The sequence below is a fragment of the Coffea arabica genome, chromosome 2e (assembly GCF_036785885.1).
Source record: "Coffea arabica cultivar ET-39 chromosome 2e, Coffea Arabica ET-39 HiFi, whole genome shotgun sequence".
In the NCBI taxonomy this organism is placed as follows: Eukaryota; Viridiplantae; Streptophyta; class Magnoliopsida; order Gentianales; family Rubiaceae; genus Coffea; species Coffea arabica.
Genome location: NC_092313.1, coordinates 25,842,453 through 25,870,358, shown reverse-complemented (window position 1 = coordinate 25,870,358; position 27,906 = coordinate 25,842,453). Strand labels below are relative to the sequence as shown.

The 27,906-nt window shown below is 37.7% G+C and overlaps 3 protein-coding genes across 3 annotated transcripts; all 3 read left to right on the top strand.

The window, feature by feature from the left end:
* Nucleotides 1–301: 301 nt before the first annotated feature.
* LOC113732163 (probable carboxylesterase 1) lies at nucleotides 302–1,638 on the top strand. The gene has a single exon (XM_027257811.2). The coding sequence runs from the start codon at nucleotides 509–511 to the stop codon at nucleotides 1,445–1,447; it is 939 nt and encodes a 312-aa protein (XP_027113612.1). The 5' UTR covers nucleotides 302–508; the 3' UTR covers nucleotides 1,448–1,638.
* A 5,845-nt stretch (nucleotides 1,639–7,483) lies between these two features.
* On the top strand, nucleotides 7,484–10,087 carry LOC140036172 (uncharacterized). Its single transcript, XM_072077475.1, has 5 exons — nucleotides 7,484–8,203; nucleotides 8,492–8,626; nucleotides 8,747–8,797; nucleotides 8,861–9,166; nucleotides 9,272–10,087. The coding sequence occupies exons 1-5, from the start codon at nucleotides 7,484–7,486 to the stop codon at nucleotides 10,085–10,087; spliced, it is 2,028 nt and encodes a 675-aa protein (XP_071933576.1).
* Nucleotides 10,088–19,190: 9,103 nt separating this feature from the next.
* On the top strand, nucleotides 19,191–20,459 carry LOC113732164 (probable carboxylesterase 1). Its single transcript, XM_027257812.2, has one exon. It carries the CDS (start codon nucleotides 19,379–19,381, stop codon nucleotides 20,309–20,311), a length of 933 nt encoding a protein of 310 aa, XP_027113613.1. The 5' UTR covers nucleotides 19,191–19,378; the 3' UTR covers nucleotides 20,312–20,459.
* The last annotated feature ends 7,447 nt before the right edge of the window (nucleotides 20,460–27,906 follow it).

Here is a 27,906-nt window from a genome sequence, read left to right as displayed (position 1 = left end):
TATGGGCAATGGGTTTTGGGTATTGGAAGACCGCTTAGTTTGGGGTTTTGATACTTGAAATTACAATAATTCCAATACTGCATGTTTGGTCCAGTGCAATGAAAATTGAATTATTGAAATCATACTTTAAAATTTGGCCATTCAGGATTCCCGACCAAATTGAAAAAAATTGACCAAAACTCTCAGTAACGGACCCTATATCCATTATTCCATTTCCCTTTCCAATTCCAAAGCAAGAACTAAGCGTCCCCTCGTAGCAGTCAACCAGACACTATCAATGGGAGTCATTACCCTCTTATTCCCATTGTGGGAGTACAAAACCTCCCAACCAAACGGTGGTTAATAAATAAATTGAGTCACGTGGTGTGCACGGGGAACGAGAACGACGGAAATGGTCTTGGAAACCACCGGTGTCCTTATTCTATTAGTTAGATAACATCCTATAAGCGTTAATCACAAGTCCAAACACTTGCCTCCGTCCCCATCTCTCCTTCCATCAATTCCAACAATGGACTCAACCCCATCAACCGAGGTGCTTCACGACTCCTATCCCTACTTTCGTGTATACAAGGATGGCCGAATCGAGAAATTTGCAGAGTTCCCCTACACCCCTCCGTCAGAGGATCCCCAAACAGGCGTCAAATCCAAAGATATCCTTATTCCACCTGAGAATAACGTTTCAGTCCGCCTTTACCTTCCCAGAACCACCACTCCTGATGAAAAGCTTCCCATCATAATCTACATCCACGGAGGTGCTTTTGTGATTGAATCAGCATTTTCTCCTCTATACGATCCCTACCTTAACTCCCTAGCAGCTGAAGCCAAGGCGATTGCTGTTTCCATCGAGTACAGACTAGCCCCGGAGCATCCTTTCCCCGCATGCTATGATGATTCTTGGATAGCATTCGAATGGGTTCTTGCACATGCTAGTTCTGCACAGGGTCCTGAAGCGTGGATCAATAACCATGCCGATTTTGCTAGAATCTTTTTGGCAGGTGATAGTGCTGGAGCTAATATTGCACATGATGTAATGGTCAGGGCCAGTGAAAAAATTGGACCAGGGGATGAGGTAAAGATCGCGGGGATGATCTTGGTCCATCCCTATTTTGGTGATGGTAAGCCTGATATGCTTAATAAGCTTTTCTCCCTCATAGCCCCAGATATTAGCATCTGTGATGATCCCAGGTTGCATCCTATGGCGCATCCTGATCTGTTGTCGAGGCTTGTTTGCAAAAGGGTCCTGGTCTTAACAGCGGAGAAGGATTTCGTAAGAGAGAGAAGTTTGCTTTATTACTGCGCATTGAAGAAAAGTAGATGGGATGGAGAATTGGAAATGATGGAGACTGAAGAGGAGGGACATTGCTTTCATCTGCCTAACCCAACTTCTGAGCGTGCCAGGGTTTTGATGAAACGAATTGTTACGTTTATCAATCAGGACCCCTCGTAAAGGACCTCCCACCAAGAGATCTAATTTCAACCATTGAAGAAAATAAAAAGGAGAGATGGAAGCTATAGCTCTCCCTCCTTTAGTAGAAGTTTAAGAGATTTGGCGAACTCCAACTCCAATGTCATAACTTTTGTCTCACTTTCTGTAATGTTCTTGTAGTAGAAATTTCTTTTATTATTTTATTTTTTTCATATATTGTTTTTTGATTTGTTGTAGTTTGCTTTTTATCTTATATTTTTTTTTTCTTTTTTACTTGTTGAGGAAATTCATGAAGGATGGATAGCAATATACAATAAGTGACGTAGAAGATTCGTGGTGACCGAAATAGGTGAAGTGCATGTGTGGATGTGTAAATAATTAGACATTAACTTCCATTCCAAGAGAAGCCGGAAAAAATAATTTTGGGTTGGTTTTACTTTGGATGCAGTATAGGACCCTTCGCTTTAGTTTGACAACATGATGATGATACACGGCAGCAATGGCCGGTGAGATTTTGTATGATTTGGACTTTAGATTCGTACACTTGGAAAAAGTTTTAACTGCTGAGGAGCTGGCATCTGTCACCGGCCAGGACCAGATCTTGAGTGAGACCAAGAAAGATTGGTGTGGGCAATTATAGACAATGTGGGCAATTTGTCCAGGTGCAAGTAGTGGCCAGCAGGGAGGGATTTAAGTCCCACCTTAAATTATAGGTGAGGGTTCAAATCTTAACCGTAATAAAAAAAATTTGAAGGCATTGTCATAGCATTTTTTTAGTTTAATTGGGTATGTATACTCATTAGTCTCTAACACAAGTCTCCTTAGACTCTCCCTTCCTTTAGATTAAGATAGAGTAGATTATACAATGTAACGTTGCTGGTAAAAAAAAAAAAATGGTAGTGCCAGGGGATCGAAACAGGCTTTTCTATCCTTGAATCTAGTCCATCGGTCTCCAAAATGTTGCTCCCACTCGTCTTGGGACTTGTAACGAGGGAGATATAGCTTGAAGTCCAATCCATTTCTGGTACAACAGTGGAGGCGTCTACGGTTCTGGGCAACCAAATCTTCAGCAGGTGGTCCTTTTGGATAGGGAGGACTAAAACGTAGCAATGCCACTAAATAGAAGACATCTCCTTCAGGCAATACAACAGAAGCACGGCTATCCCACCTAATCAATTGAATTCATTTGAAGCCAAATAATTAAAATTTTATTTTATTTATTTTTTTAAAAAGAAACTTTGGAAATGTTTTGAATTTCATTCATAACACATCAAAATTACCAAGACCACAAATTCACAACACGTACAAAAGTATGTCACAGTTCCATTCAATTTCCAAAAAAGAAGGAAGAAGAATAAATATGAGGACATGGTTATGGTCCATAAAAGCGAATTTTAATAGGATGCTAACTATTGGTCCATGTCTAGCAGATTAGAAGTGAAAGAAACAAATTTTTAGCGTGCACGATTGCCAGTTTGTGACATCAATGCAATTTAGTAGTAGTATTTCAATTCAAATAAATACTACCAACTTACTTCTAGACACGGCTACATGCCATTGTCTATGATTGACCCATTGTCTATAATTTAGTTGCTTACGCGTAAGCCAAGACCAAGAAAGATTGGCGTGGGCAATTACTCACTTAGAGGTGGGTGACCATCACATAGTACTTTTAGTATGAAATGGCAGAAAATTACGTCTTTACAAATAATCTAACCCCTTTTAGGAAAAATCTTTAACCTACCATCTTGGATAGATATATATGGAGTAGGAATCTATTGGTAAATAATTGTGGTTAAGAAAACAATAGTCTTGACTTTTCTATTGATATTAGGGATAATTTCAAAAACCTCTCCCGAGGTTTCTATTAATTATAGTTAGCTCCCTTCAAGTATTTAAAATTACACTTACTACCCTTACTTTTACTATTTAGGTAACCATATAGGCCCAATAACCTAAATTCTTTTCAATAATCCTAAACTACACTTCTATTAAAATTGTGAAAACAAAAAGGAAAAATAATTTAGTCACCACCTTCCACCTATACACTTTTGCAACTAATCAAGCATTCCTAACTCAATCCCTTGCTATTGTATGGCAGAGCCCCAAATTCACTCCAACTTAGTCCCCAAAATTTGGCCAGTCACAAAATCCCCAACCTCTGCTCAAATGCTTTTAGTGCAAATCAATTACAATGGTCACCTCAAATACCCAAATGTTTCTACAATTCATCTATTTCATTCAGTGCCCAAAATTAACCAATCTCAAATTCCAAACTGCGATCTCATTGGCTGTCATCTTGTCAAACATAAAACAGTATCCTAGCCTACGACCACCAATACCAAAAAGTAATACTTTTACATAGCAAAGCACATAATTTAGTAATACTCCATCAACATCTAGGGATCTAGACCAACTTCGATATCCATAGCAAACTACTATCAACTATTGCAAATCAATTAAAGAAACCCAAATGCAGCTGTTAATATATAAGAAAATTGATTTTATAGAAGGCAAAATTGCATGCCCCTCATCTAGACCTCTTTCCCTTCCAACCATCTGTTTCTTTTTATTTTTTTTTAAATCTATTATTAGTATCCTCTTTGTCTCTATCTATTTCGACCGTAAAATCTTCTCACCTCAATTTATTATTTGGCAATTTCAAGTCATTAGCATCAGCAAAACATAAGAAAAATTGGAAAATTGAAAGGTTCTAATTACTAATTACTGAGAATGAGAGAGGCAGACATTGCTTTGCTGTCATTATGGTTGGTGGGAACAGGTTATCCCATAAGGAGAAAAGAGATAAGACTCAAGAGGGATGGGAGAAATAAAGAACTATAAGTAGTTGGTGAATCTATGACAAGATGGGTAGTAGTGGCAATTTTTTTTTTCTGTTTCACCATTTTGTTTCATTGCATGGTATAGATTATCTATTTAATGAAGGACATTGTTGTCATTTCACTACATCTAGGGAGGTTGGTGTAATTTTCTAAACCTGAGGGGAGCTGTGTGAAAATATTAGTAACCTCATGGGAGATTTCTGAAATTATCCCTTGATATTATCTTGCGAAAGATGTGACAGGAAGTAGGTAATTATTCATCTTCTTAGTTTTACTCGAGAAAGGAAAAGCAAAAAGAAAAAAAGAGGGAAAAACAGCAATTGTAGTGAAACCCTTGAGCAACAAAAATGTGCTTAAGGTTCATGACTACATTTGTTTTAGAGGATGTGAATGAAATGGAGAAAAGAGACAATCCAGCTTAGGTCAATTGAAACTAGAAACAAATCTAATTGTTGGTCAAACCACGACAAAAGCATCTGATATCTCTCTGATTGATGTGAAGCTGAAAGCACAAAGAAAAACCAAAACCCTACATTGATTAACTACTTTAATATAACTTTGCTAGTCAAATTGGTTAGTAGGAGAAATGGGGCTCCACTTACTTCTCTTTGGCTCTAGATCATCCCCTCTTTAGATGATGACTAAACCATGCTGTCTTTTATGCTGGACCCAACACTTTAAATCTAGCTTGCTGCATGCTGTCATGATCTAGTGCTACCTAGATCAAGTTCCACACAAGACTTAGCCATTGAGGAAACCATTGTAGACAAAAGGAAAGGCTGCCAAACAAAAATTAGCTCACTTGGTAAGACTTGTGCATGTGTATGTTCTAGAGTAACAGCCCACTGAAGAAAACCACAAGTCTGATGCAGTAGATGCATTGATTTAACTGTTGAATTATTGTAACAAAACAAAAAAAGAGGTCTCTCTAGTCTCGTTGCCTACTAATAACTTTTGATTAAGTCAACATGATGGCAACATCTGTTAGTAAATGCAATATGCATATTCGGCTCTTTCTCTTTTATTCAACATTATAACTTCAATTATGTAATTCTTGATGAAAGATGAAAAAGAATCAAGGAAAAGATTGTGGTAGAGAGATTCTCCTCGCCCATACTTAGATATTTTGGAATGATTGTTCTATATCATTAAGCAATCATAGCTTGGAATAGTTGATATTTATTAATTGAATTGGGTTTAAAGAACTAAATTTTTTTTTGCATTAATTTAATTATTACTTCATTCTCGAATACACTATATACTTCAATTCATGATTTCGTTGTACTGAAGTACTAATATTCCCGGTCCCTTGAGAGATTTAATCTGGATTTCTCTCAACGGTTCTTCTCTTTTAGAGTCTCCAATGGTCTAATGCATCCCTCAAAAGGGCATTTAGAAAGAGCAGTTAGCTGCACGATCCAAACAGTGGCCCCAACACTTTTTTAATTGGAAAGAATGTCTCCAATTAGAGAGACCACATAGATTAATTAACGTTCTTTAAGGATTCTGAAACAAAACTAGTCCGACCTTCTTTCTTGTTCGTCAGGTCAATAGATGCTAGAATTTGATGACTGATATTACGGTCATACACTTTTTTCTTTTTTCTGTTTTTTGGGGGAGGGGGTGAGGGGGAGTGAATACGGATAATTGGATAAAAAGTTAATACAGATGTTTTGGTTTGTATGACACTTAGGTCTACTATTTAGTGATCAGATGATGGCTCTTAAAATCTTTTCACTGCGAGATTCAAAATTTGAATCTTGAGCTGATAGCCGGGGGTGAAAAGGATGCTAGGAGGCAAAAAAAAAAAGATTCCACTAGTTTAGATAGAACGAATTTTGGTGCTCCATAAGATGCTTCTGAAAATATGTCAACTTTTGAGGAGATAATTATCCAGGTAACAAAGAGGTTTTTCACCGGGAAAAGCTGCCCTAGCTAGCCAATTGATCAACTTGGTAGTAGACGGCACCAATAGTAATGGAGTACTAGAGGAAAACTGCACAAGTCACGTAAGATATGTCTGTCTGTAAGCGCAGACAACCAAGGAAGGTAACCTATATGATAAGGAAAAACAAATAGCTCGGTTTTATATAACCTGTGATGAATGTTGTTAATCCTGCCCCATGTATCACGAGGATCATAGGTGAAATTTTCGACCAAACTTGGAACTACAAATGTGGAAGAAATAGAGTAACTTAGTTGTAGAACTACTTACAATTGCCATGGTTATTAGGGGAGGAGGGGAGTTCCTAAAGGTTCATGACCAAGATTTGGTCAAAAAAAAAATATAAGGTCCAAATTATATCTTGTACATCATTTTTCATACTATGTGTGGGGTCCATAAAATTTGTTCTATAGTTATACGTTGTCGAAAGTGAATTACACTGTGTGCATACAAAATTACATCTTATGCATTTTGTACAAAATCGGTCCGAACGATTTTTCGACAAACCATTGGAACCCCTTATCCGTTATTAGGTAACACATCTTTTTTCAGTATAATTATTGATGTTGAAGCCGAGAAAAGATAAAGATAGTGAGGGGGTGCTTTATTTAGAGAAACATCAAAACCAATATATCTTAATGGTGGTATAATGCCATTCCACTACTTTAACCATCTTTTTAGGCTTGATGTCATGGAGTGAAAAGGATTTCCAGGAAGATCTCTCCAGTCTAGCTTGAAGAAAAATGAAGGCGTGATCCATGGCACGAGGAAGGCGTGATTGATCAACTCCAAGGAAAGAGAAGGCGTGATTTAGAAAACCACACTTTTACTAGTTCATAACAGAATTATGCTTCTGTTATGAACCAGTGGGGCTGAATATTCTAGAATCCACGTGTCCTTAGCTCATTGGCTAGTTTAGAAGTTAGTTAGTCCGGGAAAACAATAAAAGCTGAGGAAATCTCAGTGATAGCTAAGTTTTGCCATTTTCCAATTAATTGTAAAGGAAGATTGGCTCTGCCAATCTCTCTTCTCCCCTCACGTTTATTCCTTCATTTCTTTCCCCTTTAATCTCTGAATCTATTGTTTCTGTTCTGTATTCAATTATCGAATTAATATTGAGAACTTGAGTTACCAGATCTTTACGTTCCCAATCCCATTCCATTTTTTGTTAAGCATTAGTTCACTGATTGCTGCAGAGTCTGTCACCATTGCCTTGAACTGGTTCTGTACCATTACAGTGGTATCAGAGCTCAGCTATGAGCCATTGGGATGACTAAGTCACAGGATGAAGTGTTGAAGAAGGATCTGTCTGAGCTAGGCAATGTGGTCAAGGTACTAGAACACAGGCAAGAAGGTACAGAAAGGACCCTTAAAAATCTGGATCAAAAATATGAGAGTATGATGTCTATGATGGCCAAGTTGAATGGCAAAGACAAGGATGCAGAAAGTAGCAGTTCAATAGCAGGTCCCAAGAAAAGAGAAACACAAGGGGAAGGCCATGGCAGATCAGATTGGAAGGAGAACAGATCTTATACCAGAGTGCCTAAGATGGAGCTGCCTAACTTCACAGGAGATAATCCAAGAGAATGGATCCGTAAGGCTATCAAGTATTTCAAGATCAATGGAGTGGAGGAAAACATGAAGACTGAGATTGCTGAGTTGTACCTGAGAGACAGGGTTGATACCTGGTTCCATGGAGCATTCAGTGGCAGGGAAGTCATTCCATGGACTGAACTTGCCACTGCATTATGTGAAAGATTTGGTGAAGGCGCTCCAGAGGAAGCCATTGAAGAATTCAACAAACTAAGGCAGGAAGGGTCTGTAGCAGACTACCTGGAAAAGTTTGAGCTACTCAAAGCAGTGGTAATGCCTTCCCTCCCTCATTTGGCTGATTCTTATTACAAAGCATGCTTCTTAAGTGGCTCGAAGGAGGAGATAGTTAATGTGGTCAAAATAGCCAAGCCCCTAACTCTGGCTAATGCAATAGAAGTAGCCAAGTTATAGGAAAAGAACTTAAAAGCCATACAGAGAATACACAAGGCCCTACCCAACACCACCCATACACAAAAAGCCCCATTCCATCCCCAAGGCCATAACCAAGGGAGCTCCTTTACTCCCAGGACCTCAGACAAACCCCCCACCAAAAGCTACAAATACCCAAACAGCAACCAGAACCAATTCAAGAGGATCACCCCTAGTGAGTTCAACCTCAGAAGAGAGAAAGAACTGTGCTATAAGTGTGCTGAGCCCTACACTCTTGGCCATGTATATAAGCAGTCTCACATTCACCTTTTACTAGTCAATGATGAAAGTGAGGACTCTGTATCTATTGAGAGGGAAAAGGAGGCTGAATCTGATGTGTTCTGTGATTGCATTGAGGGTAAATTGGAGGAGGAACACATAGAAGTTTCTGTACATGCACTGGCTGGGGGAAGTGAGCATTGAACTATTAGACTGAGGGGGGTAATAAAAGGGAGGGCTGTCACTGCATTGATTGACAGCGAAAGTACCCACTGTTTCCTGGATGAACAGCTGGCCAGGAGCCTGAGACTAATCAGCAGTGGACCTTCCCTGGTAGTCAAGGTAGCTAATGGAGAGAGGATATAGTCCAGGAGTCTAGTTAAGCCAGTGGTATGGAAAATGCAGGGATATGAGTTTCAACACCAGTTCAACACTCTGAAGTTGGAGGGATGTGATATGGTATTAGGAGTGGACTGGCTTGCCAGGTTCAGCCCCATAGAATTTGACTTCAAGGGGCTGAGTGTGAGGTTCAAAAAAGGGAAACAACAAGTGGAGTTGAAGGAAGAGGGTAATCAGGTGCAATTGAGACTGATAAAAGGGAGTAGACTGCACAAGTGGGCTAGGAAACAAGCCTATGGGATCTTGGCTCAGCTAAGAACAGTAACTGATGTGGTACCAGAAGCTGAGACCATTTCCCCAGAAATGGAAGGGGTACTGTAGGAGTTTGAGGATGTATTCAGGAAACCTCAAGGACTGCCCCCTGAGAGGAGTCATGACCATTCTATTACCCTTAAAGAGGGATCCAAGCCTTTCCAGATCAGACCTTACAGATGCCCCTATGTCCAAAAGACTGAAATTGAGAAACTGGTGCAAGAAATATTAGGAAATGGCATCATTCAGCTTAGTAACAGCCCTTTTGCATCCCCTGTCCTGCTTGTAAAAAAGAAGGATGGCACTTGGAGGTTCTGTGTAGACTATAGACAATTGAATGAGCTGACAGTTAAAAGCAAATACCCAATACCCCTTATTGATGAGCTTTTGGATGAGTTGAATGGTTCCAAGTATTTCACCAAGATAGACCTGAGGGCAGGGTATTTCCAAATCAGAGTCAAGGCCGAAGACATACCTAAGACTGCATTCAGAACTCATCAGGGGCTCTATGAGTTCAAGGTGATGCCATTTGGGCTGACCAATGCCCCTATTACCTTCCAGGGCTTAATGAATCATGTGTTCCAAAAGCAGCTGAGGAAGTCAGTACTGGTAGTCTTTGATGACATCCTAATATACAGCTCAAGTTTACAGGAGCATCTGAAACATGTTGCAGAAGTTCTGAACATCCTCAGGGGGCACCAGCTATATGCCAAGAGGAGCAAATGTGCTTTTGCTCAGGCACAAGTAGAATACTTGAGGCATATCATCTCAGAAGATGGGGTGAAAGCTGACCCTGAGAAGATTGAGGGTATGGTGAAGTGGCCTAGACCAGAGAATGTAAAACAGCTGACGGGATTCCTAGGCCTGACTGGATATTATAGAAGATTTGTCAGGGGGTATGGCAGTATAGCCAAGCCTTTGACTGCACTGTTGAAAAATGACAGCTTCCAGTGGGGGGCAGAAGCTGAGGAAGCCTTCTAGAGGCTCAAAGGGGCCATGTGTGACACTCTTGTTCTGGCCTTACCTGATTTCAACCAACCCTTTGTGATTGAGACTGGTGCCTGTTACAGTGGAATAGGGGCAGTCCACATTTAGAAAATGAGACCAATAGCTTACATCAGTCAAGGGTTAGGGCTAAAGAATATAGGGTTATCCATCTATGAAAAGGAGCTATTGGCTCTAGTCACAGCAGTCACCAAGTGGAGGCACTACCTGGAGGAACAGTACTTCATCATTAACACTGATCATCAGAGTTTGAAGTACCTATTGGAATAAAGAATCACCACCCCCCCTATAGCAGAAATGGTTAACTAAACTCATGGAGCTGAGCTATGAGATTCACTACAGGAAGGGTAAAGAAAATGTAGTAGCAGATGCCCTGTCCAGGAGAAGTGATCCAGGCTTGGAGTGCACTGCAATAACTACCATAGTACTAGAATGGATCAAGGAGGTGATTAACAGCTACCAAGGAGATGACTGGGCACAAAACAGCATCAGAGAGGTATTGTTGAAACCAGATCAATCTCTCAACCTTAGTTACCAAAATGGTGTTCTAAAGTTCAAAGGGAGGGTAGCTGTGGGGTCTGGGAGAGAGATAAGAAGGAGACTGATCAGCACTCTACATGACTCACAGTTGGGAGGACATTCTGGCATATAACCAAGCTTCATGAGGGCCAAGCAACTGTTCTACTGGCCAGGCATGTACAAGGACATTAAAACAGCTATTTTGGAGTGTGATATCTGCAGGAAATGCAAGGATGAGCATGTGTCATACCCAGGACTACTACAGCCTCTGCCAGTTCCACAGTTCCCCTGGAGCCATGTCACTATGGATTTCATTGAGGGGTTGCCTAACTCTAAGGGGAAGGATACCATTATGGTAATAGTAGATAGGTATACTAAGTATGCTCATTTTCTAAGCATTTCACACCCTTTTAATGCCCCAAAAATTGCTAGAATATTCTTGGATGGGGTAGTCCAGTTACATGAAATACCCCAAAGCATGCTATCAGACAGGGATAGGATATTCACCAGTCAATTTTGGAGTGAGATGTTTACATTGTTGGGAGCTAAACTGGACCTCAGCACAGCTTACCACTCTCAGACTGATGGCCAGACAGAAAGAGTAAATCAGGTACTGGAAATGTATCTCAGGTGCTTTTCACATTTGGAACTAAAGAAGTGGAATCACTGGTTGACCATGGCAGAATGGTGGTATAACACCAGTTACCACACAGCTATTCAAATGACACCCTTTGAAGCCTTATATGGGCAGGCACCCCTACAGATGGGACTGGGGCCTTACACTCAGGCTAAGGTGGCCGTAGTTGGAGACTATTTGAGGGAAAGGCATAAGGTTTACATTGCACTGAAACAAAACTTAACACAGGCTCAGGAGAGGATGAAAAGGTATGCTGATGAAAGGAGGAGTGAAAGGAGTTTTGAGGTTGGAGATTGGGTGTACTTGAGACTGCAGCCCTACAAGTAGAGTTCTGTAGCTGTAAGAAGCAATACCAAGCTGTCAGCACGATACTATGGACCCTTTGAGGTGGTGGAAAAGATCGGGAAGGTTGCGTACAAGTTGAAGCTGCCAATAGGATCCAAAATACATCCTGTTTTCCATGTCTCACTACTAAAGAAAAAAATTGGAGAGCAGACTACACCTATCTTGCAGCTACCAGAGGTTGATGGAAAGGGGTACTTAAGGCTCGAACCCGTAGCAGTGCTGGACAGAAGAATAGTCAAGAGAAAAAATGCTGCTGCAGTACAATGGCTGATTCATTGGTGGGGAACAGATCCAGCAGAGGCAACATGGGAATTTGCAAAAGAAATTGAGAAACAGTTCCCTCAATTTCAATCTTGAGGGCAAGATTTTCTAAAAAGGGGAGGTACTGTCATGGAGTGAAGAGAATTTGCAGAAAGATCTCCCCAGTCTAGCTTGAAGAAAAGTGAAGACGTGATCCATGGCACGAGGAAGGCGTGATTGATCAACTCCAAGGAAAGAGAATGCGTGATTTAGAAAACCACGCTTTCACTGGTTCATAACAGAATTATGCTTCTGTTATGAACCAATGGGGCTGAATATTCTAGAATTCACGTGTCCTTAGCTCATTGGCTAGTTTAGAAGTTAGTTAGTCCGGGAAAACAATAAAAGCTGAGGAAATCTCAGTGATAGCTAAGTTTTGTCATTTTCCAATTAATTGTAAAGGAAGATTGGCTCTGCCAATCTCTCTTCTCCCCTCACGTTTATTCCTTCATTTCTTTCCCCTTCAATCTCTGAATCCATTTTTTCTGTTCTGTATTCAATTATCGAATTAATATTGAGAAGTTGAGTTACCAGATCTTTACGTTCCCAATCCCATTCCATTTTTTGTTAAGCATTAGTTCACTGATTGCTGCAGAGTCTGTCACCACTGCCTTGAACTGGTTCTGTACCATTACACTTGAACATTTAAATGTATAAAAACTACGAAATAAGATCTTTGTTTCAAGAAAACAAGGAGAAAAAAAATACGCTCATACCTGCATATTTACAACAAAACAGTTTGCTCAAAAAATGAGACACCATCTGAACAAACTAGGAATACTGAAATAGACTTCTTAATTAAACTGAACTCTCCATTAATAAGCCTATACCAATGCACTGCTTCTCAATCCTCTTATTACAAATATTTCTAGGTCGGTTTGCCAAGCTTATATGCAGACTATACTATAGACTATAAAACATTTTTTGTAAAGGACTATAAAAACATTTGTTTAGCTATATATCGAATTGTTTTCATAAAGGTTTTTTCTCAATTATCACTTGAAGTAGAATAATTTAGGCTGAATTTGGCATTCCGTTTGTCCACAAAAATAACGAGCACACATGTGATATGTGCAATCCTATCAATTATTATGTTGGATTAGGAAAAATAATCAGCCCACTGAACATAAAAATTAAAATTATCGGAAGAATACATACAGTTGCATTTTCCCTCCTCCTCCATTCCATTTATAATTTATTTGATCCAAATATGTGAGAACGCTGAAAGTACAGTGCCAAGAGAGCTAGGTATCTTTAGGCTTGCCATCCATTTCTTTATATGTACGTGGCTGGTCCACTCTACCTCTTTATGCAGAATCATAGTGATGGAGTGCAAAATTGAAAATTCAAGAAATGTTAATACCCAAAGAAAAAGGGTAAAGAATGTAGAAAGGAGGAAATGATTTCGTTGTTTCACTTAAAGAATATTATTTTAAGTAATACTCTGTCTTTTTTTTTTGAAACGGGAAAAACACACACACCCAACTAATTTAGACAAACGCAGGAGTTAATCGAGAAACCGACCCTAAAGCAATCTAAGGGGGATCCACAAAGAACCACTGTTCAGCCAATTGGTGACAGAACAGGGTCCCTGTGGACCTTAAACCCAGAGTAAAGACTCCACGATCTTTCGATGTGGGATAGGAAGTCCTAACCCCCCCCCCCCGCGCACACCCTCACCAGAGTTTGGTTTGTTTTTTCGAAACGGGAAGAACACACACACCCAACTAATTTAGACAAACGCAAGAGTTAATCGAGAAATCGGTCCTAAAACAATCTAAGAGGGACCCACAAAGAACCACTGTTCAACATATTGGTGACAGAACAGGATCCCTGTGGACTTTAAACCCAGAGTAAAGATCCCACGATCTTTCGATGTGGGATAATACTCTGCCGAATGTTGAAGATTTGAAGTCTTGATGGAATGAAATTATAAAGTGTAATATATGAGAGTTTAATATTCATTAACTCATTCTGGGTGCCAATGAAGCCAAAAAATAGAGAGCAAGAGCAGTATGGGAAAAGAAAAGGTAAGGAACTTGGTGGTTATATAAGGATATTTTCCATTTTAAGATGGTGCTATTAACTAAAATCTTAGAATGAATTGGTATTTGGGTCTCAACTCGAATTCGACTTTGATAATTACCAGAAAAATTTTGTCAATAAGGTAATCATTAAATACCAGAAAGAATAATTGAAGGAGTTTTACCAGCTAGGTAAATTCCAAATGGCAATAAGACTGATTTTGCTAAAGAGTTCACCTATGTATGCAGCGACTGAAAATCACTATATTCTTAAGTAAGAGACACAAGCAAAGGAATACACTTTAAATGTCCCAAAATATTTATCATGTTGGAAAAGTCAAAATACCTTTTAATCTCTTTTTTCAATATAGTCCTTCTTTATAATCATATGTAAATTATCACTCAAATTTAAAATTTGAATTTATGAGGGTAAAATTAAAAAGAGATGTACAAACATCACAATCAAATCACTATTTTTAAAAAGTTGATTTGACTAAATAATTGTGAGTATCTAAAATTAAGGCATCTTTTCAGTTAGAGGTCAAAACCTATAACTCAGAAGGGGGATCCTCAGCCCACCGATCAGGAGGATTGAACTGAAATACAAAACCATAAGACTGGGCCAAAAACTTCGCGGACTAATTGAAATCTTAAACTCGGATGTCAATGAGCAGCTTGTAAGTAAATCTAGACTTTTAATAATCAGGCCACTTTGGATTTGAGGTGGGTTCTACTCTTCTTTTCAGCCCAGATTTTAGATAGTGTAAGGACCCAATTTTAGTGAGGCAGGATGAGGTGTAGCAAATTCAAGCGTCAGTAGAAATTGAAGAATCTGATTTTCATCTTATAGTCTCATCAGATGTAAAATTGATTTGGGAGAATTAAATTGGATAGTAAGATGAAAGAAATTATAAGTAAAAGATAATAAATATAAGACCTCTCACTTATAAAAAAAATGTAAAATTGTTTTAACTTGACGTTAGTTTTCACTATTTTAAATTTTTGACATGTTCACTACTAAAATTTTTAGTAGGATTTCTTTCAAGGAGTTTAGGATAATATATCATGTGCTGAACATTGAATTGTTCTAGCTTGTAAAAAAGTTAGTTTATTTTGTACTTTAAAATATTAGGTTTTAAGAAATGCAACTTTTTAATAATAGTGGTTTGATTGTAATATTTGTCTTTTTCTTTCTAATCTTATCCTCAAAAATTCAAAATTTGAATTTAAATAGTAGTATGCATATAATTAAAGGGAAGGACTGTATTGAAAAAAGAGACTAAAATGCACTTTATTTTTCTCAACACGACAAAAATTTAAGACTTTCAAAATAAAAAGTATGACATTTTTAATGGAACAAAAGAATTTTTCAAGTCAATAAGCATTATGTACTCCATCCAACAAACGAGTTGTTGTTTAGTGGGGGCATTAGTGCGCTTTTGTATGGACATTATTCATTACTTGATGATGATTGTATGGACAAACTCAATAATTTACTAGCGAGCTTTTGTAGATCATTAATGCTATATTTTTCTGGTCTTTTTAATTGATCTTTTGGTCATTGCTTGTTACTACTTGTTATAATTATTTCAATATTGTGCAGTGCTATTGACAAAGAACCTATTGTGATTGTGTCCTCAACTAAAAAAATTTTCTACTGCACCTAACCCAAGAGCCTAAGTTAATAATGTAACGTCATATTACATCAGCAATGTGGGTTAGGCTAATGTCATAGTATGAATGATGTTCATGACTCAAGACATTTGAGTAACCATCAAGTCCACAAGTGGAGACATAGTCCAGATTAACCCAAGAATTTCTCTTCATCTTATTTTGGTAGTAGTTTTTCTAGAACATGATTAGGTAACTTCTAGCATTTAAGAATCTAGCAAATAACATGCCAAATTCTAAAATAATTATGTGTTCTTTATTTAATTTCTAGGCACTTTCCCAAATTTATTTTCGAAATTGGTTATGCTTTCTTCATTGGTTATCTAATGCCCATTTTGATATACCTTTTCTTCTATTATATGAATTTCCACTTTCTCATTTTTGGCCTTTTCTTTTCCAAATAACTTTGAGCTATCTATTTTTAAGTAAAAGTTTGAGATGAAGTCATTCACATGCAAATTGACATCACATAGAATAAACAGAAACTGCAAACTAGCATGAAGCACAAAAATGGCACAGAAAACCAACTATTTCTGGAGTAGTTGGCCACCAAGAGAGTTTTAAAACTCTATTTGGGTGCAGGTCAAGAGATTAAATTCCTTGTCCTATATTCTAATATCCAAACTTTCTTGGAAATGTCATTAGCGGGTGCGTAGGCATCCATTTGGATCAATGATAGTTCAGTCCCTTCAAACTTCTTCAGGTCCCCTTTTCCCTAATATAGAATAAATATATATCCATTGTGTTAAAAAAAAAGAGCAAAAATGTCCCAGAACCATTGCCTCTAGATAGCGGGTTGGTGAAGTGGGGCACAATGAACACTTTTAGCCAATACTCTGACACTTGTAAACAAAAGCTCTTCAATTTTTTTTTCTTGTGAGGTCATGATATACTGCCTTGAAATTTTAGGAAATCCTTGGAATAGTAGAAGAATCTCTTCTACAAAGAACTGAAGAGTAAAGAATGTTTAAACACTTTTCAACCACTAAAAACTGAGCATGATTGCCACATCTCATTTTTTCATCCCAAAAAATGCTTGTTTTCTTCTATCTGCCATGCTTTCATCAATCACGCTGTGTCAAGTAATACAAGGAAGCTTTCATCAATCCTCAGCTTTTGAGGTGACGTGTTGTAGGTAAGGGGAAAGAAGAGTGAGACGGTGGCGCTTAGGAAGTTGGAGAGTGAAGCTTCTCTTTTCTTCGAGGGAATCTTGGATGGTCTCAACAAGGTGAGTCCAAGAGAGGTGGTGGCCGTCGAAAGAGTCGTGGACTGTATGATTTGGTGCAACAGTAAAGGCAATGCGGTTGGAAGATTTAAAGGCTTAGACGGCAACAAGAGGAAGAGAAGTAAACAGAGTTTAGATAAAGGTTAACATGGCGGTAGAGATCATTAACGTCAACTCCACAATAGCTATTGAATTCTGGGATTTCAAAGTGGGCATGTGGGCTGAAGAAATCTTGGAGAGATTCATAGAATGAGTGCAGGAACGAGAGGAGTTGGGTTGAAGAATGTTTTGGAGGACTGTGAAAAGGCCTAGCAGAGACCACAACTATGACAATATCTCTATATTAATTTTCTGATGGAATTGAGGTTTTGTCTTTGTTTGTTGATGGAGTTGGCGGGTTTTATATGCAAAGAGAAAAGACAAAGAAAAGTGCTGGAGTTTGCATGATATCGTAGAGGGATTGTTTATGGCGGAATGGATTAAGATATGGTGAGATGGAGCCAAAGACAGAAGTCTGAAAGACACTGTTTAAGGGTTGAGAAAAGCAGCAGTAAAGATAAAGCAAAAAAGAAAACAGAATGGTCTACGTCTTTGTTTTTCTTTCATGTAGTGAAGCTGAATTGGAGTCACGCCATACTTTGTGCCCTTGAATTCCTTTTTATTGAGTGAATAGATACAAAAAAAAGGAATGACTCTTAAGTCCAACTTTGTTGAGTAAACAGCTGAAGTTATAGTTGTTGTTTCAGCTCACGATATCATGCCTATAATTAATTAGGTTTCTTCGCCTTTGATTTGCAAAATTAATAATGTGGTTGTTGGTATTTGTTTACTAGTCTCTTATTTCGTCATCCTCAAGAGGAATCTTTTTTGTAGTGCTTGGTCACCTATAATGAAACTCTATGGTAATTTGTGACTATTGTTGACGCATGACATCATAAATATTGATTTCAATCTCAATGGCAAGTTTTCTGCACTAATTGTCTCTTTAGGAAAGACTTTTGATGATATTTTAGAATACTTTTTCCACTTATCACAACATTGAAATATGGCACACTTCTTAAATTTTTAAGACTATTTCTCAGCTACTTATTGGTCGAACTAAGCTAAGCAGCCTTGGGCATAAGGTGTGTTTCGCGAACAGAAATTTGAGTTTAGTAGAAAGCATGAATGATGGACACCACGTCTTATCCATTTTAGTCCTTATCTAATGTACGATCATTAGTCCCAATAGGAATGACAGACATGAAATTTGCCAAGAAAATGAGGAGCACATCTTGGACATTACAGCAGCTGAGGGGATTTGTTTCACGACAAACACTAAATTAATGAAGATTTGCTCAAAGAATTGAAGAAGGTGAGGAGAGACATGCAATGAAGATTGAGATTGACTCGAGACAAGCATATCTTCAGCGGTACGTAGGAGGGAGGAGGAAGAAAGATATGCGTTCTTTTTCTCTCTCGTATTTTTTTTTTCCGTTTCAATTTGGCTTTAATTTGGATCTTTTTCTAGAATGTGGGTAATGAGAAGTGAAAGTGCCCAAATTTGTGCATCCGACCCTCAGCCCCCTTAATTAGGGATCTCTTTTACCGGCTCTCACTCTAAAAATTTGATATTTGTAACAATTCACGTGATTTTGTTAATCTAATCCTACAGCGAAATCTATTTGGCTATTCCCTCCTCTTAAATATTACAAAACCAGTCAGTGCATCAATAACGAGAAATCACATCAAATAAAAATCGATAAACCCTAAATCCACAATCAAAATTATTCTTAATCCTCTCAGCATCCAATTTTTTCTGTCACTCTTTACACCCTTTTTTTAATTTGAAAATTTGTAATTGACTTAGAATTCTAAAAAATCACTTTCAAATTACTGTGATTTACTTGACTTGGAATTCTAAAAAGTCACTACTCTTATGATGAAAAAAAATTTGTTTGCGGATGTCAACTTTGTTACAAATGTTAAATTTTTAAAGTGAGACCCAGTAAGGAAACTCCTTAAGGAGGCAAAGGATCGGATGCACAAATCTGTGGGCAATGGGTTTTGGGTATTGGAAAATCACTTAGTTTAGGGGTTTTGGTACTTGAAATTACAATAATTTCAATACTGCGTGCTTGGTCCAGTATAATGAGAATTGAATTATTGGAATCATGCCTTAAAATTTGGCTATTCATGATTCCCGACCAAATTGAAAAAAATTGACCAAAACTCTCAGTAATGGACCCTCTAGGCCTCTACCCATTATTTCATTTCCCTTTCCAATTCCAAAGCAAGAACAAAGCGTCCCCTCATAGCGGTCAACCAGATACTATCAATGGGAGTGATTACCCTCTAATTCCCATTGTGGGGGTCCAAAACCTCCCAACCAAACGGTGGTTAATAAATAAATTGAGTCACGTGGTGTGCACGGGGAACGAGAACGACGGAAATGGTCTTGGAAGCCACCGGTGTCCTGATCTATTAGTTAGATACATCCTATAAGCGTAAATCACAAGTCCAAATACTTGCCTCCGTCCCCATCTCTCCTTCCATCAATTCCAACAATGGACTCAACCCCATCAACCGAGGTGCTTCACGACTCCTATCCTTACTTTCGTGTATACAAGGATGGCCGGATCGAGAAATTTGCCGAGTTCCCCTACAGCCCGCCGTCAGAGGATCCCCAAACAGGCGTCAAATCCAAAGATATCCTTATTCCACCAGAGAATAACGTTTCAGTCCGCCTTTACCTTCCCAGAACCACCACTCCTGATGAAAAGCTTCCCATCATAATCTACATCCACGGAGGTGGTTTTGTGATTGAATCAGCATTTTCTCCTCTATACCATCCCTACCTTAACTCCCTAGCAGCTGAAGCCAAGGCGATTGCTGTTTCCATCGAGTACAGACTAGCCCCGGAGCATCCTATCCCCGCATGCTATGATGATTCTTGGATAGCATTCGAATGGGTTCTTGCACATGCTAGTTCTGCACAGGGTCCTGAAGCGTGGATCAATAACCATGCCGATTTTGCTAGAATCTTTTTGGCAGGTGACAGTGCTGGAGCTAATATTGCACATGATGTAATGGTCAGGGCCAGTGAAAAAATTGGACCGGGGGATGAAGTAAAGATCGCGGGGATGATTTTGGTGCATCCCTTTTTTGGTGATGGTAAGCCTGATAAGATTTTCTCCCGCATAGCCCCAGATAGCAGCATCAGCTGTGATGATCCCAGGTTGCATCCTATGGCGCATCCTGATCTGTTGTCGAGGCTTGTTTGCAAAAGGGTCCTGGTCTTAACAGCGGAGAAGGATTTCATAAGAGAGAGAAGTTTGCTTTACTACTGCGCATTGAAGAAAAGTAGATGGGATGGAGAATTGGAAATGATGGAGACTGAAGAGGAGGGACATTGCTTTCATCTGCCTAACCCAACTTCTGAGCGTGCCAGGGTTTTGATGAAACGAATTGTTACGTTTATCAATCAGGACCCCTCGTAAAGGATCCCCCACCAAGAGATCTATTTTCAATCATTGAAGAAAATAAAAGGGAGAGATAGAAGCTGTAGCTCTCCCTCCTTTAGTAGAAGTTTAAGAGATTTGCCGAACTCCAACTCCAATTTCATAACTTTTGTCTCACTTTCTATAATGTTCTTGTAGCAGAAATTTCTTTTATTATTTTATTTTTTTTTCATATATTGTTTTTTGATTTGTTGTTGTTTGCTTTTTATCTTATACATTTTTTTTCTTTTTTAGTTGCTGAGGAAATTCACGAAGGATGGATAGTAATATGATATATTATGAGAAAGTGGACGGGTACGATAAGTGACATAGAAGATTTGTTGTGACCATAATAGGTGAAGTGCATGTGTGGATATGTAAATAATTAGACGTCAACTTCCATTCCAAGAGGAAAAGCCTTTAACCAGTCGACTATATAGTAGTAATCTGGCTGGTTTGACTTGTGGGCATCATTGTCATTTCCCATTTTATTTCTTTAAAATGCCAAAATGTCCCACAATTTTTTTTGATTTTTTTTCCTCTTATAAGGTAGGTCAAAGATGAAAGTTGTTGCCCTTCTTTGACTTTCCTCTTATGAAGGTTGTCGTTTCAGTTCACAAATTCTCTGGTTACAAAGAGGTCCTTGAATATTGAATGAGAAAACGTATACAAGAAGAAGTGCAAAAGCATGCCACACAGCCACAGAAGATACAAAACAAAAGGCACAGTCAATATAATTACACAATGCCCACCCCAGTTGGCCTAACTATAGGAGCAAAATTCTTCATCGTTTTCGCTAAAGTTGATTAATTACAGAACACAAAACCTTCAACCTTTAGCATGGTGGTTCTCTTCCAATTTCCAGCAACTACTATAAGTGGCCATTCATTAACCATTCCCCTATTACTGCTATATACTAGAGGGCAAAAGAAGTACATAGAAACTCAACCAAAGAGAGAAAGAGATTGACAAACTCACTTCTCAATTATCACCCTTGCCTAAAACTCAAAATATACATTGCTGTGACTAAACACTACAAGATTTTTCACCAGTTTTCCCCATGTTGCAGATATTCCCACTTAAAATCATGATCACCACAATCCAGGAGAAGCCATCTTCATCATCTGCTTAGAAGAGGGAACCACCGCTCTCTCAAGCCAGATTGGTAAGAAACCATGAAGAGAAGAATCACAAGAAGCAGACCAACACCCCATGGAGTTCCACCAGCCCTGTGAAGTGAGTCTTGATCAGGAATTGGTAAATAAATCCAAGACCTGTCAAACGAAGAAAGCAGGTGCATCGCTAGAACAAGTAGTAAAGGAGAAACCACGAGGATCAACTTAATCTGATCAAACAAGGGTTCGAAGATATTCTCATAGTTGATGTACCATGTGAAACTAACAAAGGTGAACAATATCAGAAGGAAGAAACAAAGGTGTAGTGGCAAAGTAGGCTGAGAATGAGATGAATAGTTATCAGCCATTTTTCTAGCCAATTTAGTCTTAGCAAAGCTCAAGGATAAAAGGGTTTGGAGATTATTTGCTGACTGAGCTAGGTGAAGTGTGTGTGACGGTTGGGATGTGAAGAGTGAAGATCTGTCGAGCTTTGAACATTGTTTATATAGCAACTCAGGAGTTGTTTCTTTTTCTTTCTTTTTTTTTCTGTCAAAACTGAGGAGTTGCTTAGCTATGCCAACAATTCAATTTTCTTTAATTGCATAATCCAAGAAGCCCACTTGAGAAGCCGGAAAAAATAATGGAAAAATAAGCTTTGGGTTGGTTTTACTTTGGATGCAATATAGGATCCTTCGCTTTAGTTTGCCAACATGATGTACAGCAGAAATGGCCGGTGAGATTGTATGATTTGGACTTTAGATTCGTACACTTGGAAAAAGTTTTAACTGCTGAGGAGCTGGCATCTGTCACCGGCCAGGACCAGATCTTGAGTGAGAGAGGACCCCATTGTCTATAATTTAGTTGCTTACGCGTAAGCCAAGACCAAGAAAGATTGGTGTGGGCAATTACTCACTCAGAGGTGGGTGACCATCACATAGTAGTTTTAATATGAAATGGCAGAAAAATTACGTCTTTACAAATAATTAATCTAACCCCTTTTAGAAAAAATCTTTAACCTACCATCTTGGATAGATATATATAGAGTAGGAATCTATTGGTAAATAATTGTGGTTAAGAAAACAATAGTCTTGACTTTTCTGATTGATATTATCTTGCGAAAGATGTAACAGGAAGTCGGTAATTATTCATCTTCTTAGTTTTACTCGAGAAAGAAAAACAGCAATTGTAGTGAAACCCTTGAGCAACAAAAAATGTGCTTAAGGTGCATGGTTACATTTGTTTTAGACGATGTGAATGAAATGGAGAAAGAGACAATCAAGCTTAGGTCAATTGAAACTAGGAACAAATCTAATTGTCGGTTAAACCACTACAAAAGCATCTGACGTCTCTCTGATTGATGTGAAGCTGAAAGCACAAAGAAAAACTAAAACCCTACATTGATTAACTACTTTAATCTAACTTTTTCTAGTCAAATTGGTTAGTAGGAGAATTGGGGCTCCACTTACTTCTCTTTGGCTCTAGATCATCCCCTCTTTAGATGATGACTAAACCTTGCTACTTTTATGCTGGACCCAACACTTTAAATCTAGCTTGCTGCATGTTGTCATGGTCTAGTGCTACCTAAATCAAGTTCCACACAAGACTTCGCCACTGAGGAAACCATTGTAGACAAAAGGAAAATCTGCCAAACAAAAATTAGCTCACTCGGTGAGACTTGTGCATGTGTATGTTCTAGGTACAAGTATACAACAGCTCACTGAAGAAATATAGTGTATACCTCCAAGTCTGATGCAGTAGATGCATTAATTTAACTGTTGAATTATTGTAACAAAACAAGAAAAAGAGGTCCCTCTGGTCTCGTTGCCTACTAATAACTTTTGATTAAGTCAACATGATGGCAACATCTATTAGTAAATGCAATATGCAAATTCGGCTCTTTCTCTTTTATTCAACATCATAACTTCAATTATGTAATTCTTGATGAAAGATGAAAAAGAATCAAGGAAAAGATTGTGGTAGAGAGATTCTCCTCGCCCATACTTAGATATTTTGGAATGATTGTTCCATATCATTAAGCAATCATAGCTTGGAATAGTTGATCTTTATTAATTGAATTGGGTGTAAAGAACTAAATTTTTTTTGGCATTAATTTAATTATTACTTCATTCTCGAATACACCATATACTTCAATTCATGATTTCGTTGTACTGAAGTACTAATTTTCCTGGGCCCTTGAGAGATCTAATCTGGATTTCTCTCGACGGTTCTTCTCTTTTAGAGTCTCCAGTGATCTGATGCATCCCTCAAAAGGGCATTTAGAAAGAGCAGTTAGCCTGCACGATCCAAACAGTGGCCCCAGCACCTTTTTTTTTATTTAATTGGAAAGAATGTCTCCAATTAGAGAGACCACATTGATTACTTAACGTTCTTTAAGGATTCTGAAACAAAACTAAGTCCGACCTTCTTTCTTGTTCGTCATGTCCACAGATGCTAGAATTTGATGACTGGTAATACGGTCGTAGACATTTTTCTTTTTTTCCTTTTTTTGGGGGGAGGGGGGTGGGGGGAGTTAATACGGATAATTGGATAAAAAGTTAATACAAATGTTGAGGTTTGCATGACACTTAGATCTACTATTCAGTGATCAGATGATGGATCTTAAAATCTTTTCATTGTGAGATTCAAAATTCAAATCTTGAGCTGATAACTGGGATAAAAAGGGTGCTAAGAGGGGTGGGAGGAGGCCAAAAAAAAAAAAAAGATTCCACTATTTTAGATAGAACGAATTTTGGTGCTCCCATAAGATGCTTCTGGAAATATGTCAACTTTTGAGGAGATAATTATCCAGGTAACAAAGAGGTTCTTCACTTGGAAAAGCTGCCCTAGCTAGCCAATTGATCAACTTGGTAGTAGACGGCACCAATAGTAGTGGAGTACTAGAGGAAAACTGCACAAGTCACGTAAGATATGTCTGTCTGTAAGCGCAAACAACCAAGGAAGGTAACCAATATGATCAGGAAAAACAAATAGCTCGGTTTTATATAACCTGTGATGAATGTTGTTAATCCTGCCCCATGTATCACCAGGATCATAGGTGAAATTTTCGACCAAACTTGGGACTACAAATGTGGAAGAAATAAGAGTAACTTAGTTGTAGAACTACTTACAATTGCCATGGTTATTGGGGGAGAAGGGACAGCAACGGTTGCAGGAAGCAACTGTTCCTGAAGGTTCATGGCCAAAATTTGGCTAAAAAAAATGTAAGGTCCAAATTGCATCTTGTACATCGTTTTTCACACTATGTGTGGAGTTTTTAAAATTTTGTTTTTATAGTAACACGTTATTGAAAGTGAGTTACACCATATACATACCAAATTATATCTTGTGCATTTTGCACAAAATCGGTTCAAACGGTTTTGTGACAAACCGTTGGAGACCCTTATCCGTTATTAGGTAACACATCTTTTTTCAGTATATCATGATTGATGTTGAAGCCGAGAAAAGATAAAGATAGTGAGGGGGTGCTTTATTTAGAGAAACATCAAAACCATATATATCTTAATGGTGGTATAATGCCATTCCACTACTTTAACCATCTTTTTAGGCTTGAACATTTAAATGTATAAAAACTACGAAATAAGATCTTTGCTTCGAGAAAACAATGAAAAAAAAGAGAGAAAAGGGCTCATACCTGCATATTTAAAACAAAAGTGTTTGCTCAAAATATGAGACATCATCTGAACAAACTAGGAATACTGAAATAGACTTCTTAATAAAACTAAAATCTCCATTAATAAACCTATACCAATGCACTGCTCCTCAATCCTCTTATTACACATGTTTCTAGGCCGGCTTATATGCAGATTATACTATAGACTATAAAACATTTGTTTTTTTGGAAAGGACTATAAAAATATTTGTTTTGCTATATATCGAATTGTTTTCATAAACGTTTTTTTCTCAATTATCACTTGAAGTAGAATAATTTAGGCTGAATTTGGCATTCCGGATGTCCACAAAAATAATGAGCACATATGTGATATGTGTAGTCCTATCAATTATTATGTTGGATTAGGAAAAATAATCAGCCCACTGAACAAAAAAAATAAAATTATTGGAAGAATACATAAAGTTGCATTTTCCCTCCTCCTCTTTTTTTTTTTTCGGGGGGAGGGAGGGGGGTGGGGGGTGTATGGATGAAGGGGAATACTAGAGATTCCATTCCATTTATAATTTATTTGATCCAAATATGTGAGAACGCCGAAAGTGCAGTGCCAAGAGAGAGCAAGGTACCTTTAGTTCTGGCGTCCATTTCTTTATGTGTACGTGGGTGGTCCACTCTAGCTCTTTTATGCAGAATCATGGATGTTTATTTTCTATTTAGGGGTTTTGGGTTAGTAGACACCACTACATAGTGATGGAGTGCAAAATTCAAGAAATGGTAATACCCAAAGAAAAGGGTAAAGAATGTTGAAAGGAGGAAATGATTGTTGTTTCACTTAAAGAATATTATTTTAAGTAATACTCTGTCAATGTTGAAGATTTGAAGTCTTGATGGAAAGAAATTATAAAGTATGATATAAGAGAGTTTAATATTCATTAACTCATTCTGGGTGCCAATGAAGCCAAAAAACAGAGAGCAAGAGCAGTGTGGGGAAAGAAAAGGTAAGGAACGTGGTGGTTATATAAGGATATTTTCCATTTTAAGATGGTGATATTAGCTGAAATCTTAGAATGAATTGGTATCTGGATCTCAACTCGAATTCGACTCTGATAATTAACAGAAAAATTTTGTCAATAAGATAATCTTTAAATACCAGAAAGAATGATTGAAGGAGTTTTACCAGCTAGGCAAACTCCAAATGGCAATAAGACTGATTTTGCTAAAGAGTTTCGCTCCATTTGGATTAGTTGTTTTTGAGAAATGTTTTTGAAATATTTTACTGTAACAGTGAATATGAAAAACTTTTACATTTTTTGAAATATTTGATATATTGTATGAAAGAGATGTTTTTTAAATTTTTTTATTTATGTATTATTGTAATATTATATTTGAAAAATATGCCAATCCAAACGAATCTAATTTTTAAGTAAGAGACACAAGTAAAGGAGTCCAAACTAATTTTCAGTTAAAACGCAAAACCTAAGGTTGTGACTGGACCAAAACCTTCGCGGGCTAATAGAAATCTTAAACTCAGATGTCAAAGAGCGGCTTATACGTAAATCTGGACTTGAAATTATCAGGCCACTTTGGATTTGGAGTGGGTTGTACTCTTCTTTTCAGCCCAGCTTTTAGACAGCGTAAGGACCCAAATTTGGTGAAGCAGGATGAGGTGTAGCAAATTCAAGCGTCAGTAGAAATTGAAGAATCTGATTTTCATCTTGTAGTCTCATCAAATGTAAAATTGTTTTGGGAGAGTCAAATTGGACGGTAAGATGAAAAAAATTATAAATAAAAGATAATAAATATAAGACCTCTCACTTATAAAAAAAATAAAAAATAAAATTGTTTTAACGTGATGTAGTTTTCACCATTTTAAATTTTTGCCATGTTCACGACTAAAATTTTAAGTGGGATTTCTTTCAAGAAGTTTAGGATAATATATCCTGTGCTTGAACATTAAATTGTTTCAGCTTCTAAAAAAGTTAGGTTATTTTGTACTTTGAAATGTGAGGTACGCTTTTAAAGTGTTTTTTGTGGAGAGCAGTACTTTTTCCGTCCCAATTATTTTGTTATATTTAAGGAATGCAACTTTTAAATAATAGCGGTTTGATTGCAATATTTGTGCTTTTCTTTCTAATCTTACCCTCAAAATTTCAAATTTTGAATTTGAATAGTAATATGCATATAATCAAAGGAAGGGACTGTATTGAAAAAAGAGACTAAAATGTGCTTTATTTTTCTCGACATGACAAATATTTAAGACATTTCAAAATGCAAAATACAACATTTTTTTAATGGGACAGAAGAATTTTTAGAGTCAATGAGCATCATGTACTCCATCCAACAAAAAAGTAAATGTTTAGTGGGGGCATTAGTGCGCTTTTGTATGGACATTATTCATTACTTGATGATGATTGTATGGGCAAACTCAATACAATTAAGGGACTTAATTTACTAGCGAGCTTTTGTAGATCATTAATGCTATATTTTTCTGGTCGTTTTAATTGATCTTTGATAATTGCTTGTTATTACTTGTTATAATTATTTCAATATTGTGCAGTGCTTTTCACAAAGAACCTTATTGTGATTGTGTCCTCAACTAAAAAAATTTTCTACTGCACCCAACCCAAGAGCCCAAGTTAATAATGTGACGTCATATTACATCAGCAATGTGGGTTAGGCTAATGTTATATTATGAATGATGTTCATGACTCAAGACATTTGAGTAACCATAAATTCCACAAGTGGAAACATAGTCCAGATTCACCCAAGAATTTCTCTTCATCTTATTTTGGTAGTAGTTTTTCTAGAACATGATTAGGTAACTTCTAGCTTTTAAGAATCTAGCAAATAAA